The sequence below is a fragment of the Salvelinus fontinalis genome, unplaced genomic scaffold (genome assembly GCF_029448725.1).
Source record: "Salvelinus fontinalis isolate EN_2023a unplaced genomic scaffold, ASM2944872v1 scaffold_0537, whole genome shotgun sequence".
Classification (NCBI taxonomy): domain Eukaryota; kingdom Metazoa; phylum Chordata; class Actinopteri; order Salmoniformes; family Salmonidae; genus Salvelinus; species Salvelinus fontinalis.
The window spans coordinates 11,280-28,689 of NW_026600746.1; the positions used below are offsets into that span (position 1 = coordinate 11,280).

A 17,410-nucleotide genomic window follows, 5' to 3' on the forward strand; every position below is an offset into this window, starting at 1 on the left:
TGACACAACGCGGAAGTCGATTATTGTTACAATCCGGTGGCGAAATTGTTCAGAGCTCTGTTGTGACTCTAACTGGCACAGCCAACTAGTTCAACTGGAGTGGTGGAAACAATTGCATCTTTTAGCGCGGAGAGTGTATCCAGGAGTTGCCAAAATGCTCAATGCACCTGCCGCCGAGAGAAATAAGGAACCCATCCTTGCGGTGCTCCATGAGAGTGTGGATACGGCGAAACCGTTGAATGCACTGGAGATATCGTCTGGTACGGGGCAACATGTCACCCACTTCGCACAGGGTTTACGAAATATTACCTGGCAGCCGTCAGAATTTGACCGACAATCATTAGCCAGGTGAGTTTAAAGAGTTTTTATTAGCTTACAAATGAATATATAATCTGGTAACGTTAGGCATAACGGTTCAGTGAGTCCAGATCTGAGTTGTTTTTCCCAAAATCCAAAGCTGACCGTTATTCAAAATAGGTTACTATGAATTCATGTTGATAATAATAGTAGGCCTAACTCTTTCTTTAGGCCTATATCAGCAGCTATTATTTTTTTGTTGATGCTTACAATGAGAATGATCTATTTTGTCCCCGCCACCAGTATAGACGCATACAGAGCGCATCACAACCTGCCGAACGTGAAGCCTGCCATCCACCTCGACGCCTCTCTACCCTGTGAAAACTGGGGTGGGATCCAGCCCGAGTCCTTGGACCTGGTACTCAACATCAACATGATCCATATCTCCCCTATGGCCTGCACTGAGGTGAATACTGTTTAGGCCTACATATTGTCTACATACAAATCATTAAAATCCAGACGGAAAATATTTACACAAGAAGCCACCTAATATCACACAGTCAAACTCTTCAGTCATTTAGTAAAATCCCCATTCTGCGATTTCTCATCGTTTTAAACATCGCACAGTGTTTCAACAAGGGCTCTTTATGTCATCTTTTTATCTGAGCAAGTCAACGCCCACATTTTTTTCTAAAGTAGTACTCTTATAAATACACAGTTAATGGTCCACTAACTGATGATACTTGTATTGCATACTACTCATTATCGTGTGATGTTATGTTTTTACTCACAGGGTTTGTTCAAAGGAGCGGGAACCATCCTGAAACCACAAGGAGTACTGCTGACATACGGGGTATATTATTCTAGCCATTTCACATCCGTTACACAAGCACAGTGTTGACTATATCCTCAACCTGATGTTGGCAGTAAATAAACGTAGAAGAAAAGATGTTGGAAGCAATATTTGTGTATTTCCCATATTTAGAACTGGGACTCCCTAAAAATATGCAACTTTGATATACCTTTTCGTTGCAGGTTAGGAGAACTTACGCAGCAGGTTACAAAAATTAACGTAGCAAGTTAGGAGAATTAGGTTAAGGTTAGGGAAAGGATTAGGGAAAATGCTCTCCTAAACTGCTACTAAAAGTCATTTGTATCGAAGTGGCGTGTTTTTAGGGAGTCCAATTTAGAACTCACTGTGAAAAATTGCCCTCGTGAACTTGTCTTACGTCTTCTAATATTGTCTCTCTTAGCCCTATGCGTTAAATGGACAGATCACTCCACAAAGCAACATCGACTTTGACCTCAGTCTAAGGTCGAGGTAAGTGAGAACTACAATAATGCCGGAATCTGAATAGATCTGCTATTTGACCGCACATTATCGAAGCAAATAACTATAACTGTTGATATCTTATAGAAATCCAGAGTGGGGTCTACGGGACGTCACCCTGCTCAGGTCTGTGGCAGAGAGGAGTGGCTTGTTCCTGGAGAAAATGGTAAGAAGTGATACTCCAAATATCAGTCATTTAGGATTTTCATAATGATGTGAATGAAACCCAATGATCTGCGTAAGTAACACAAACATGTTAAATGAACTGTGTCAGACCAAATGTATTCTAATAGCAAAAGATGCAACATTGAAACATACATTACCCATTTCTTACTTCAAAATGTGTGAAGGCTTATAACCACTTTCTCTTGTCGTAACGTTAGGTTGACATGCCAGCTAACAACAAGTGCCTTCTGTTCCGGAAGGAGAGTCTGGTGTGAAGTCTACTGCCGACTCTGGGGTTCCATTCCAACATCACAAATGCACCATCACGCTCCTGTCTGTACAGGGTATAACATGACCAGTAATGGATATTTAACACTTGGTTGAAAATTAACCTGAACTGATACCTTATTTGAATCAATGTCAAATCCAATAATTCCCTCACCTTCCAACTCCTATCTCCAGAAGTCATTTCCGCATAGGTGATTTGTTTGGTAACTTCAAAATGTATGGCGCTCGCTTTTATTGATTAAAATGACTAGGATTGTTGTAGGAAGGTGCTTTTGCATGACACCCACATCAGAAAAGTGTAGAAAAAAGCATTACATTTTTTTCAATCAACTTGGAGTATTAATTTACTATTAAGAAGTATGCATTGATGTTATGGGATTTCAATCAAAAATGAAACATTACACCACTTCAGCATAGAATTATCACTAGAAAACAGTACGGCACGTTACAGTGAATACACATGATCTTACACATGGAACATTACATTTGAATAAACCTATTTGAATAATGGTATTTACACACCTCGATTTGATTGTGTTATGTACAACATTGGCATTGTTTGAAAAGTCCGTGCTGGATTTTTCTGGGCAATGAAAACGGCGTCAGAAAGAAATGCACTGTAATTTGATACAGTACATCATGGCACAAACTCCACCAGAGAGTTTCTCACAACCTGTAGGGTGCATTCCATTTCAGAAAATGTCATTGTAGGGATATGCCATTGTATATTAGTCTTGCTATGACAGCCCAAGTTGAGGTGATCAGTCCTAGGGCTCTATTCTATCTGTCTCGCTGAAGCGTTACAGATTGCGTGATAGAAATGTGAAAGGTAATTTCCTATTGAGCCGACATTTGCAGTGTTTACCGTGAATGCAGTCTCCTCTAATGCGGGAGAATTGCCTTTAAATTTAAATCACACTGTAACCTCTGAACTTCCGAGATACGAATCGAATAGAGCCCCTAGTCCCGGAACCTCTGCAGCATCTCACAGGTCCTCTTCTCCAAGACTTCATGAATCCTCTTCAGCCTCTTATCGGAGATGGGTCTGACGTAGCTGTCGGGTTGTATCACGGCCATGCCGTCCTGTACATCCCCCATGACCAATAGGGGGCCCTCCTCCATGGTGATGTTTGGGCAGGGGCAGCTCCAGTCCATCTTAGCCAGGGTCACCTCAAGGTGACGGGTGTTAAAGAATGCCAAGCCCATCTTCTCGTCACGGAGGATCTTCTCTAGACTGAACCGGGCGATCCCAGAATCGAGGTCCTCGATCAGTTCCGTCAATCGGCCGACGATGGCGAAATCGCTCCGGCACAGGCTCGGGACTATTTTACCTTTGACCCGGCATGTTTTGCAGGCTCGTCGTTTGGACTGCGGGCAGTTTGCCTCGCACTCCTTCTTGGATCGGAAGCGATTGCCGTTGCCTTGGCAACCTCCATAAGCAAAGGCCTGGCATTGTTTCAAGAGGGAGTTCCAGGCCCAATGAGCCTCCCAGCTCTTGCAGGGGCCCTGGACCGCAGGTAAGGAACAGATCCCCATCCCCTGCCTCTGGCAGGATGCCTGGCACTCTTCGTAGGTCTCGAAGCGGTTGCGGCTGTCATCACAGCCCCCGTTGGAGAAGGCCAGGCAGGTACCTTGCTCGTCGTCGTAGTACCAGTCAACGTGGCGCTCGGCAGAACACTCCCGCCGGTCCACCTCCGCCAGGCAGTCGGCGGGCGAAAACGGGGGCCCCATGGGCATGCCCGCCATCTCGGGGTCCTCTGAGAAGATGTCGTCCTCGGTCCGACGGATGACAGAGAGAGGGTAGTCGGCGCGGAGGACCCCGGCTGCATTTCGGGCGACGCAAGTGTAGATGCCTGTGTCCCACACCTGGGCGTTGTAGACGACTAGCTGGCCGATGTTGGTGATGACCACGTTGCCGTACATCCGGTCAGGCCGCATTACCAGGCTCTCGTGGCGCTCGCTCTGCTTCTCCCAGGTCACAACGGGCCGCGGGACACCCATTACATCGCAGTGGAAGCTCACCGTGCCGCCTATGTAGACCGACTGGTGGCTGGGATTGGAGAAGAGCGTTGGGGGAATGGGGTCTTCCAGGAAGGACGTCAGCGTTGGATTGGCTGTTGTGTCCTGGGGGAGTGGACTTGCTTGAGGCCCGGATAAATGAAACCGGCAGGTCACCACAGTTAGTGTCACACCTTGTGTACATGCCTCAGCGTCCATGTAACACTTGTTGAAGTAGGTGAGTCCGTCGGAGGCACAGGTGAAGCTGGGATCCTTCTCGCAGTGGTCCTGGCACTTGCAGATGGGCTGGCCCTCCCAGATGTCGCAAGTGGCCCCCTGTTGGCTGCAGATGAAGCCCTGGCATGTGGCGATTGAGCCCTGGCCCCCGGAGCCCTTCTCTCCTCCGCCCTGGCCATCCGGCTGAGCAGGGGTGCCATCAGAGAAACGGGCGGCCACACAGCTGAAGAGTCCACACACATTGGTGCAGCATTTCTCAAAGCCAGCACAGTCCTGGGGAATAACAACAGGCATTTACTGAGGCAAAAATACATAGTATATTTCAATACAACAAACACCAAGTGGTAGGCCTAATAAAAGAAATAGAAAATGTAATGAACGTGTAGTCATACAGTATAACACATTTCCTTACAATTGTTTAAGTTTGTCATAAACAAATGACAGACAATGGATTATGGAATCAAATATTGAATACATATAAATGCCTCACCTCGTCAACTTCACATTCCCGTTCGCAGGTGCTTTGTGCATCAACCCAAAGGTTAGCATTCAGCTTGTTGGGACAAACTCCTGGATGTTCCACTTTGGAACCAGCTAGACTTGCACTCCACGTCTGTTGTGGAAATACGCAGAGGCAAACCAAAAACACAAGAGAGGACCAACCAACGCGTCCTGATAAGAGTCCTTTTGGGTATATAAGTGCTTTTGGCTGGTTTGTGTCCACGTTCTTTCCACCTCCAACCCCTCGACGGCTGAGAGAAGATATATTCATTTTAAAAGGAACGTTTCTTGAAAGTCATCCATCAACAAGTTCCATAACTTCCGTGCAGCCCCTCAGGAAAATACGTCCATTTTGTTCAAATGCAGCCATCCAGTTTGTGCGTAACCAATCTGGGTACAAGTGACAATTTGTCGCTCGCCACGCAAGAGAAACGGTTCTCAAATTTCAGATGAATAAACCATTGTCCAACAAAAAAGATCTCCCTCTGCGCTGTACATTGATTCAACAAGTTGCCTCGAATAAGAGGACAAATATAACATCTGTGAACCACTCTGGTTTGATAAAATCGCAAAACCGTTAGACTAAAACAAAAAACTGCAAAAAAAAAAAAACAGGCTCTATCTACGCTGACTTCCAAGGCGTGCGGAGTCAACTCACTACACAAAGAGATAGAGACGCAATATCGGTTTTGGTGTGACTAGAGGTAGGGAAGGGCAGCGCCTCTGACCGCCCCCATGGTTGTCCAGTGTCTGAAACTTTTATGAAGCAGCACCATGCGCTAAGCAACTGGACAAACATTGTAAAGACATCAAAGGAATCTTGATAGGGCGGTGTTGTCAAGCTGTCCCAACAACAGTACGCACGGGGACAACATTCCGGTGAGAAATCCATCAATGTTTCATGCGTCCAGACTAAAACTCTAGAAGTGTTGCTCATAATGCTCATATAAATGGGCCACGATTGAGAAGTTCCCTAACAGGAGGTACTTTTTGTTTGCTAGTGAACCCATGCACTGGCTTTAACTTGGCCAGGTCGCAGTTGCAAATGAGAACTTGTTCTCAACTGGCCTACCTGGTTAAATAAAAGGTTAAATCAAATAAATGCACACTGATAAATACGTTGACATAAGTGTCTAATTACGTTTTTTACGCAATCCACTTTTACGCAATGATTAGCCTATGGTGTAATTTGATCCAGTTTATCTAGAACATATAAAATGTTGATATTAAATATTGATTATGTCATGAACATAGACAACTTTTTAAATGTGGGATTAATAAGACTAGATAGGCTATCTGAATGAGAAAGAATCAAACATTTTGAGGAGGCGCGCACAGCAGAACTGTCAAGAAATATGCGCAACTTGACACTGATAGTGCATGCATAGAAACATGTTGTTTACGTTTGGTTGTGTTCAAATCCAAGTCTAGACGCTTCGGTCAGTTTACACCCATCATTCACACAAAGCTCAGAGATGCCACGGTCAGGTGGCAAGACGTAAAGCGACACATTTTCAATGGTGTGTGACTCATCTTTGTCTCCACACGGCTCAAAGGGCTATGAGAAGCAAACTCCCCTCGCTTTCATTGAACGTGACCCTTCAACCTTCGCGTGACTTTTGACCGCCGGCATTCAGAGCCGCTGCGGAGAGTCCGCGAGCCAGTGGCTGGCGAGCCAATAACTCCGGGGCGACTAATCAATTCAGATCCCCCACCGTTTTACTTCACTTGAGTTTGATACCGACAGCCAAGGGGTCGGAGAGGACAAAGACAAACAAAAAATTCCCACCGCTCGCGCACTGACACTGTCAAAGCTTTGAATAGCCAATAATATCACCACAAAACTCAAGCTAGCAATACAACCAGATAAAAGAACACATTACGGCACAACGGGGACTGTGAAGAGACAGCTATTTTTTTAAAATATATTTTGTATTGTAATTTGCACTGTATTATGTAGGTAAGTGCACTAGCGGTTCTGGGGCAGTGGGGCCAGTGCCCCTGTGACAACAATTTTGGACCACCTTGTAGCCCCCCTAAATGATGAGTATGAAATCATTTTTGCTATCGTTTTTTTTTTACATCCGTTATTAGACAGTGGCAACGATGATGATTATGAACATGGTCTTTTGCCTGCTGATGCCTGCAATGCAGTGAAGAAAACTATATGTCAACAATAACGTCTAATGTAACTGGCCCCTCTAACAGTACAACTGGCCCCAGCTTGCCCCCCCCCCCCCCCCCCCCCCCCCCCCCTCCTCATCCTCTAGTTGAAATGGTCTAGAACCGCCACTGGGTAAGTGGCCTTGCACGAGCCATTGCTTGTGCGAGCCAGAACGGCTCGTAGGGCAGGAGCCATCTCCTGTTTTCTGAAGTGTGAGGCAGAAACAGGTGACATGGTGTATATTATTTGTTGCGTTTTGTTTCCTGTTTGGTCCTCAGGAAGAGTAGGGTAAGTACTAAATATGCGCATGAGCACAACTTAATCAACTAATCAAAAATATACAATACAGTTATTTAGTAATAAATGATTTTGAATAAAAAAGTACAACAGTTTAATTTGGGGAAAACCATTGCTTTCCATGGCAACTATGCAGCCACATTTATTTGCAAAACCGTTCATCCTCCTTACAATCAACTCAGCAGCTTATACCACATACAGGTAGTGCTTATAATACCCTGAATAATGATTATTTTCCTTGACATTTTATTTAATAAAAGGGCGTAGAAACAGAGAAAAATGGCATGCATTGGTTTTCATCTCTCTTGCAGTGAGCATAGGGAATGTCTCAGTGTAAATACATTAAGAATTGTGTCCTTTACAAAAATATAAGACACCACAAAAAAACTGAATATAATCAATAAACAAATGGGTATAAATAAAATTGTGAATATTAACTCTTTTTTTATTAAGCCTGTATGGAATTTGCTTTATGTGGATACATTTAAGTTTACTGGAGTCCAAAGTTAGTAAGTCACAAGTTAACATAACCACTTATCAAAGTGATTCAGATGAAAGATATTTTAGCCCTTTGTGGCATTCCCCAAAAATCCTACTGATACTTCAAGATAAATCATGATACCGGTAAAAAGCCAGGCACATATTGGTTACTCACAGGTCACTCAGGGCAAAGGGCCATGAATGAGTAAACAGACTTGGATCAACACAGGTTTTCACCATTGGCTCTCTGATCAGAATTAAAGATAGACTCAGCTAAATGACATTGCCACGAGCAGCAACGCCGACATGGAGATGATCACGATGCAAGACTTCACTCTCACACAGTATCTATGTTCACGTCACACTGTTCACAGCCTGGTAGCCACAGGACAATAACAGCATAGAAGTAGAGCCTCACGCTTAGTTGTATTGGAAGTTCCCCCCCTATGCGGTTTACTTTCTGCATCTACATCATATTTCTGAGTATACCTTTAAAATGCAAACAGTGAGGGAAAGCAGTCTGATATTGCACTCATTATTCTGAAATGAAACCAGTGTAATCTACAATGACCCTTTGCTATAACAGCTTGACCCCATTTGCTTTTAATCAATCATATGAGCACAGACCAGACTGGTGTTATACATTCTGGTACCAAACAGGACAAGGACCCAAGTCAACAGACAGAGCAACACACAGAAGAAGACCAACGGATGGATGGGCGGCAGGTAACCTAGTGGTTAGAGCGTTGGACTAGTAACCGAAAGGTTGCAAGATCAAATCCCCGATCTGACAAGTTAAAATGTGTCGTTCTGCCCCTGAACAAGGCAGTTAACCCACTGTTCCTAGGCCGTCATTGAAAATAACAATTTGTTCTTAACTGACTTGCCTAGTTAAATAAAGGTAAAATGAAAACATTAAAACAGACACACACACACGAAAACTGCAGAGTAAAAAAATAAAAAAGTTAGCTGCAGTTTCAATATTTTCCGTTTCTTTGAAATGTTGGCAAATCCGTGTGATTTGGAAAGAATAAGCATTCAATGTGTTTCTGAGCCATATCAAACCAGGGCAGCAAATGAAAATAAAAAAGACAAACAAGAAAGGACAATCTGAGCTTGTTCAATAAGAAACACTCAAATTTTCGGTGAATCTGATCAGAGTCCTCATACTCTGTTGTAGTGTTGACAGTAAGGTGAGTGATGACGTCACAGTTTAAAGTCCAAGAGGCTGTATGGAGAGAAATAGTAATGTTGTCTTTTTGTAGGCACTAACTCCGCCACGGTTCAATGGACTGGGGAAAATGACTGTCGTTTTTAGATAAACACTGAGAATAAGGTGTGTGGTAAACACAGACTTAGGAGATCTTATACGTTTTGTTCTAGGAGATCATCTTCATCAGCTGACGTCACTTTGTGAATTTTGATGCATTTATGTAATAAAAAAAGCGCATAAAGGCTTCATAATGAATACAGGTCATGTTAACTGACTGCTATTATCTCATAGAACAAAGTGTACTGTATAAGGTCTCCTAAGCCTGTGTTAACCTCAGACCTTATTCTCAGTGTTTATCCCAAATCCCTATTCTTTCCCCATAGGAAAGGCTGAACGAACCACTTCTGGGTTTTAGCACTAGAAGCTGGCGAGCTCTACTGGTCACAGTGGGTGGTAGCTGTAGGTTTAACGGCGACCCACAAGATGGCGCTAGGGGGCTAAGAAAGAGTGAAAGCCATATTGGACTCACTCACAGCTCTTACAGTCACTGTTGTGCGTTTATGCATCTCCAAATTGGGGCGCCTGAGTGCCCCATACAGCAATAGCATTAGGCCCAATGGGAAGCCTCAGAAGTTCCTCCCTCGCCCCTCACTAGGTGATGTTACAGTTACTTTTGCTGCTACTACTCTTGGGGGGGCTCGGAGGCGGTTTAAAGGACTTGGAGCGTTTCAGACTGTTTCCCTTGCTGCTGCTGCTGCTGCTGTTGTTGCCGCTCACGCCGCCGCTGCCGCCCGCCGCATTGGTGGCCACGGAGTAGGAGCGTCCATGCATCATGACAGCATTCATTCCGTTGGCCATGGAGAAGGACTTGAGGTGGGACTTGATGGCCACGGGGAGAGGCAGCTTGTCGATGAGGTGGACGGGGGTGCATGAGACGATGGCCCGGCAACACAGGTCCTGGAGGCTGAACACTGGTGGGGAGGGGGATGGACAGGGAAGGACATAGTCATGTTGTATTACATGCTATAATGGTATTGCATAGGACCTGACAACAATCTAGTTGTGTTGAGGGTTTATTTCGCAGGCGGGACAGCTGCTGTTGCGTCAATGACGAGGAGAGCCCAGTGCGCTTCCTCCCATCAAATGAAAACCCAGCAAGCAAGTGACAACCACCTTTCATTATTCCAAATAAACTCAGCAAAAAAAGAAACGTCCTCTCACTGTCAACTGCGTTTATTTTCAGCAAACTTAACATGTGTAAATATTTGTATGAACATAAGATTCAACAACTGAGACAAACTGAACAAGTTCCACAGACATGTGACTAACAGAAATTGAATAATGTGTCCCTGAACAAAGGGGGGGGGGTCAAAATCAAAAGTAACAGTCAGTATCTGGTGTGGCCACCAGCTGCATTAAGTACTGCAGTGCATCTCCTCCTCATGGACTGCACCAGATTTGCCAGTTCTTGCTGTGAGATGTTACCCCACTCTTCCACCAAGGCACCTGCAAGTTCCCCAAAATTTCTGGGGGGGAATGGCCCTTGCCATCACCCTCCGATCCAACAGGTCCCATACGTGCTCAATGGGATTGAGATCTGGGCTCTTCTCTGGCCACGGCAGAACACTGACATTCCTGTCTTGCAAGGATTCACACACAGAACGAGCAGTATGGCTGGTGGCATTGTCATGCTGGAGGGTCATGTCAGGATGAACCTGCAGGAAGGGTACCACATAAGGGAGGAGGATGTTTTCCCTGCAATGACAACAAGCCCAGTCCGATGATGCGGTGACACACAGCCCCAGACCATGACAAACCCTCCACCTCCAAATCGATCCCACTCCAGAGTACAGGTCTCGGAGTAACGGTCATTCCTTCGACGATAAACTCAAATTTGACAATCACCCCTGGTGAGACAAAACCGCGACTCGCCAGTGAAGACCACTTTTTGCCAGTCTGTTTATGTCTATAGGCGACGTTGTTGCCGGTGATGTCTGGTGAGGACCTGACTTACAACAGGCCTACACGCCCTCAGTCCAGCCTCTCTCAGGCTACTACGCACAGTGTGAGCACTGATGGAGGGATTGTGCATTCCTGGTGTAACTCGGGCAGTTGTTGTTGCCATCCTGTACCTGTCCTGCAGGTGTGATGTTCGGATGTACCGATCCTGTGCAAGTGTTGTTACACGTGGTCTGCCACTGCGAGGACGATCAGCTGTCCGTCCTATCTCCCTGTAGCGCTGTCTTAGGCATCTCACAGTACGGACATTTCACTTTTTTGCCCTGTCCACATCTCTAGTCCTCCTTGCAGCATGCCTATGGCACGTTCACGCAGGTGAGCAGGGACCATGGGCATCTTTCTTTTGGCGTTTTTCAGAGTCAGTAGAAAGGCCTCTTTCGTGTCCTAAGTTTTCATAACTGTGACCTTAATTGCCTACCGCCTGTAAGCTGTTAGTGTCTTAATGTCCGTTCCACAGGTGCATGTTCATCAATTGTTTATGGTTCATTGAACAAGCATGGGAAACAGTGTTAAACCCTTTACAATGAAGATCTGTGAAGTTATTTGAATTTTTACAAATTATCTTTGAAAGACAGGGTCCTCAAAAAGGGATGTTTCTTTTTTTGCAGAGTTTAGATATATTCCATATATCAATCAAATCAAAGAACTGAAGGGTAGCAACATAAAATAACAAACAAGCCCAAGTTTCCTCACACCAACAATAACCTTTCCCATTGTTTTACTGCACCCTACGGCTTCCCAACCCAAGAACCTACAGTGGCTGTAACTTTAGTCTTCCCTGGTCTCCTCACCTCGGTTTGGTCTCCAGAACTTCTCCATGCCGTGCCTCATCAGCACGATGCGCGACAGCTCCGTGAACGACTCGATGACGTTGAAGTTGCACAGAGGGCTGACCTCAAAGAAGGTCATGCCGTTCTTCTCGGCGTAGGCGCGGGCCTGCTCCGTGGGCACCTGCCTCTTAAAGGCCAGGTGGAGCCGGTTGCCTACTAGGATGCGGGGCACCCCCGGGGCATGCTGGGGGAAAGGAGAGAAAGTTAAGGTTAGGATAAGAAAGCAACAGGAGGATGATATTGAGAGTAGGGGCTGTTTTGTTAACAACGCCTATCTTGTTTACGATTCCTTTAATCAAATCACACACAAACCCTGTTCGAACAGGAAACACACCGGCCTTCTCAAAGCAGGAAAGGAAACAGGAAGAGCAGAATCACCTTTATTCTGTAAATACATTTGCATGTCCAGGAATTTCTCTTGGTGAAATGGTGCTGCTACAGAGTCAGACAGACAATAGACAGAAAATACTAAATATAGAGACACAGAATCCACACACAGCAAGTACACTGAAGCTAGTAGTGGAGAGGGTAGTAAGTTTTAAGTTCCTCGGTGTACACATCATGGACAAACTGAATTGGTCCACCCACACAGACAGCGTTGTGAAGAAGGCGCAGCAGCGCCTCTTCAACCTCAGGAGGCTGAAGAAAGCACTCACAAACTTCTACAGATGCACAATCGAGAGCATCCTGTCGGGCTGTATCACCGCCTGGTACGGCAACTGCTCCGCCCACAACTGTAAGGCTCTCCAGAGGGTAGTGAGGTCTACACAACGCATCACCGGGGGCAAACTACCTGCCCTCCAGGACACCTACACCACCCGATGTCACAGGAAGGCCATAAAGATCATCAAGGACAACAACCACCCGAGCCACTGCCTGTTCACCCCGCTATCATCCAGAAGGCGAGGTCAGTACAGGTGCATCAAAGCAGGGACCGAGAGACTGAAAAACAGCTTCTATCTCAAGGCCATCAGACTGTTAAACAGCCACCACTAACATTTAGTGGCCGCTGCCAACATACTGACTCAACTCCAGCCACTTTAATAATGGGAATTTATGGAAATTTATGTAAAAATGTATCACTAGTCACTTTAAACAACGCCACTTAATATGTTTACATTCGCTACATTAATCATATCATATGTATACGTATATACTGTACACTATATCATCTACTGCATCTTGCCATCTTTATGTAATACATGTATCACTAGCCACTTTAAAAACTATGCCACTTTATGTTTATATACCCTACATTACTCATCTCATATGTATATACTGTACTCTATACCATCTACTGCATCTTGCCTATGCCGTTCTGTACCACCACTCATTCATATATCTTTATGTACATATTCTTTATCCCTTTACACTTGTGTGTATAAGGTAGTAGTTGTGGAATTGTTAGGTTAGATTACTCGTTGGTTATTACTGCATTGTCGGAACTAGAAGCACAAGCATTTCGCTACACTCGCATTAACATCTGCTAACCATGTGTATGTGACAAATAAAATTTGATTTGATTTGAGCTAAAAACTACAGACTATATAATTAACACTTTAAACTACATTAGAACAAAACATTAGGAACACCTGCTCTTCCAAGACACAGACTGACCAGGTGGACCCAGGTGAAAGCTATGATCCCTTATTAATGTCAGTTGTTAAATCCACTGTTTCCGTTCTCTATACGTTCTGCACGAAAACCTGTCCCTGTTATTCACACCTCTGCTCAAAACAACACATTGAATTTAACTTCACACTTTTTACTGTATAATAAAAAAGGCTACTGCAGAAAAGAGCTGATTTGTTCATATCCAAAGGCCTACCTGTGATTGGGCAGGAGGAATGTAGTAAGGAATAGAAATGCATAATGATCTGCATTTTCATTGTGGCAGTAAGGGGAAAACACACTAGGCCTATATGAAACCATCTTTAGACTACTCTTCACTCACACACACACAACAAAAGTTAGCCACCAGACAGAATTTAAGGAACAGAAAAAACAGAAAAAAAATAGATTTAGCTTAGAATACATTTATTAGGCATGTGCATCCTACCTTTAAAGCATCTCTTTGAGAGGACTATCGATCCCTTTTTCCGGTGCCATCCAAATGTGTGCACAGACAAGGTACCATGATGTTAGCTAGCCAGCCAGGTAGCACGGCTAAACAAGCTTGTTTCCGCGAGTAGTTTAAAACGGCCGGAGGCAACGGTTGAAAATATTATATAGAAATGTGCACCAATTCACAGGAGAGAGGGGAGAAGGTAGCTCCGGTAACATGGGGCATAAGGCAGCACTCAAGGGGCTGCGTGACAGAGAAGCCTAGTCAGACTGGTCCTGCTTGTTCTTCCTGGAGAAATGAAACCATACCGCTCCAATAACTAAACAAACGTAACAACAAACCTCATCACTGTCTGCACACCCCAGCTCGTCATCACGGCTTAATAACATTTATAAACTGATGGAGAACGGATGGAGAGGAGCAGCTGAGGCAGGCTAATGGCTGGTTAGGGGATGTGGCAGGCTGCTCACAGCTGTCACACGTGACATTGGGTGAAGTACTCATTCTGATATGACGTCACACTCTTAACTCTGTTTAATATTTTATTTGTAGGACGCGTAGGGAAGCATTCTGTGCTCAGTCATTCATTTCTAAATGAGAAACGCACCATCATTTAGTGATCACACAGGGAGAAGATATTTTCGGCCTCTTCTCCATTTTTTCCCCCGGATCTACACGATTCACGTGGACAACCTATTTTGAAATGAAAACGGCGAATATCTCCAAAAAGTGATGAGTTTGCATCCTTGCGGATTTTTTGTTTGTTTGTATTTATCCTTTATTTAACTAGGCAAGTCAGTTAAGAACAAATTCTTATTTACAATGACGGCCTAGGAACAGTTGGTTAACTGCCTTGGTCAGGGGCAGAACGACAGATTTTTACCTTGTCAGATCGGGGATTCGATCTGGCAACCTTTCAGTTACTAGTCCAACCCTCTAACCACTAGGCTACCTGCCGCCACAACAGCGCAGAGTGTAAAGTCTATGACGGGAAGATAAAAGGTGTACCAGTGGCCAGTTGGTGAAGGCCACAGCAGAGAGGGAAAAGCTATTCAGGTTGTGGGAGGTGTTGGTCGTGACTGACCTGAACCGTTTGCCAGAGGGGAGTCTTTTGATATCAACAGCAGATCCTCAGACTACAGCCTGCCTGCCTGGCAATAGCTCTACATGGCTAGTGATTCTACTATCTACAAACCGGTATGGTGGATTTCATTTGAGCTTTTACTGCAGCATGATGAGGCAGATATGCTGTTTAGAATGAAGACTTGAGTCACATCGTCAGACGTGCAATGTTAAATGATCAGTCAGCAAACTAGCTTACCTCATCGATCTCCCGGATCCAGCGGTCAATGCCATCAAACGACCAGCCATTTGTGATATCATAAACTAGCAGGATTCCCTGTGGGTTGGGGGAGTGGGGGGACATGAACAAGCAATACATCTTTAATCAGTAAACAGTCCACGTGTCCCCGAATACACAGATGATATAGCCTAGAACCTGAAGCTTTTGAAATTAAGGGGTCTAACCCACCTGTGCCCCACGTGAATATGACCGGAAGATTGTGCAGAATCGACCCTGTCCAGACGTATCCCTGTTGAATAAAGAATGACCCTGTTAGATTCCATTTAGCTTTCTGTCAATGAGTTTTCTACAAGTATTAGACAAGTATTTTCTACATGTACCACAACTCTAACTTGACTCTTCTCCCATCCAACAGGATTGTGGTAGTCTTGTAGTCAATCCCTGAGAAAACATGATTATAGCAACTATTATATCAACCTTAACCTCAAACTACAAGGGATTGATTTTTCATCAACAAGGTGGATAGCCTAGGATGGAGAGTATAATGGCAAATGGCCAGTTTGATTCCAGAGTAAAAAAACACTGACTAGTATGTTTACACTTCATATAATGTATACACTTGATATATTCTAACTAGTTACATACACTCACCACTGCTGTAGGGATAGGGAGACTCTGCTGATCCGTCCTGCAGACTGTCTAGGATCTCTCCTTTCCCCACATCACTGTCTCCAACCAGCAAGAACTTAAGGAGGTAGTCGTACGTCTTGACAGGGCTGCCCTGTGTAGCCATCATCCCACGCATTGGTATCAAGTTAAGACCGAGTTTGGAGATCCACGACTGCGGGTGGGAGAATTTGTGTGTGGAATGCCTTGTCAAACACTAAGGGCGAACGACGTTGTTTACTAGCTAACGATACTGTAGCTAACGTTAGCCACTTAGAAATGAAGGTTACTATCTAGCAGTGCCGCGCACCACTAGCTACAAAAAATACAATGAGCGTTGAGCACGAATTATCTCCAATTCCATCATGTTTTCTTTGGAAATCCACTACCTAGCTAGTTAGCTATCTAGTAACTTATGTGAAAGAAAAATACCCCGTGCTAACGTTAGCTACCTAAAATAATTTACGAAAACAACATGAATTAATCTGGGCCATTCTGCCTCCAAAACCAAATGTCCTCTACAAGGTAAAACATTGTTTTTGAAATGTTAATTCAAAACGAAAATGGTACTTCATTTAAGAGTCCATAAATAACAATTAGTTGCCTTCGAGTATGCGTCAGTAGCTAAGCAATGCAAATAACATCAACCTAGATTTTGCTTTTGCCAGCATCAACATCCGGTTTGCCGGTTCCTCTCCTTCTTTGATGAAGTTTAATAGCGGTTGGCATGCAATGTATGTTGCATTACCGCCACCTACTAGACTGGAGTTCCACTCCCTTAAAAACTCAGGAAAAAAAGAAACGTCCTCTCACTGTCAACTGCGTTTATTTTCAGCAAACTGAATAAATATTTGTATGAACATAACAAGATTCAACAACTAAGACATAAACCAAACAAGTTCCACATACATGTGACTAACATTAATGGAATAATGTGTCCCTGAACAAAGGGGGAGTCAAAATCAAAAGGAATAGTCAGTATCTGGTGTGGCCACCAGCTACATTAAGTACTGCAGTGCATCTCCTCCTCATGGACTGCACCAGATTTGCCAGTTCTTGCTGTAAGATGTTACCCCACTCTTCCACCAAGGCACCTGCAAGTTTCCGGACATTTCTGGGGGGAATGGCCCTAGCCATGACACCACCTTACTCCACTATTTAAATATATTTAGTCCTACCTCAGGCCAACAACCTGAAAGGATGGGACACCACCACTTAACACACTAACTCTTCGGATGTCAAGTCTCGCACACCCAAATACTTTTCTGTAGCTGCCACAACAGCGTAATTTTTCTGCGACTTACGTTCCATCCCTGCAGAACAGTTGATAACCATTGCTATAAATGATAAAGATCCAATCTTACTAAAACATTTATCACTTGTTGGCCTATCCCTCTGTACTACTACTCACACCACTCCTCTCAGGATCCCTCCCTCTTGACCCATCTTCCTCTACTTTCTTCACTGCCTCAGCATATGACAACTTCTGCATTACTCTAACCCTGGAGACCTCAACCTGCCTCGCACGGGACATTTCTGATCCCCAGCCCCATGGGC

General features: G+C 44.5%; 3 protein-coding genes across 3 annotated transcripts; 1 reads left to right on the plus strand and 2 right to left on the minus strand.

Annotated features, from left to right (window-relative positions):
• Positions 1 to 2,593, plus strand: LOC129846423 (methyltransferase-like 26). The gene is made up of 6 exons (XM_055914351.1): positions 1 to 348; positions 601 to 763; positions 1,091 to 1,150; positions 1,551 to 1,618; positions 1,715 to 1,793; positions 2,011 to 2,593. Exons 1-6 carry the CDS (start codon positions 155 to 157, stop codon positions 2,065 to 2,067), a joined length of 621 nt encoding a protein of 206 aa, XP_055770326.1. The 5' UTR covers positions 1 to 154; the 3' UTR covers positions 2,068 to 2,593.
• Positions 2,293 to 5,657, minus strand: LOC129846422 (WAP, Kazal, immunoglobulin, Kunitz and NTR domain-containing protein-like). The gene is made up of 2 exons (XM_055914350.1): positions 4,806 to 5,657; positions 2,293 to 4,588 (listed from the first exon to the last, which is right to left on the minus strand). The coding sequence occupies exons 1-2, from the start codon at positions 5,085 to 5,087 to the stop codon at positions 3,041 to 3,043; spliced, it is 1,830 nt and encodes a 609-aa protein (XP_055770325.1). The 5' UTR covers positions 5,088 to 5,657; the 3' UTR covers positions 2,293 to 3,040.
• A 1,713-nt stretch (positions 5,658 to 7,370) lies between these two features.
• On the minus strand, positions 7,371 to 16,539 carry LOC129846421 (ras-related protein Rab-40C-like). The gene is made up of 6 exons (XM_055914349.1): positions 15,839 to 16,539; positions 15,568 to 15,628; positions 15,416 to 15,476; positions 15,206 to 15,283; positions 11,781 to 12,003; positions 7,371 to 9,941 (listed from the first exon to the last, which is right to left on the minus strand). The coding sequence occupies exons 1-6, from the start codon at positions 15,990 to 15,992 to the stop codon at positions 9,622 to 9,624; spliced, it is 897 nt and encodes a 298-aa protein (XP_055770324.1). The 5' UTR covers positions 15,993 to 16,539; the 3' UTR covers positions 7,371 to 9,621.
• Positions 16,540 to 17,410: the final 871 nt, after the last annotated feature.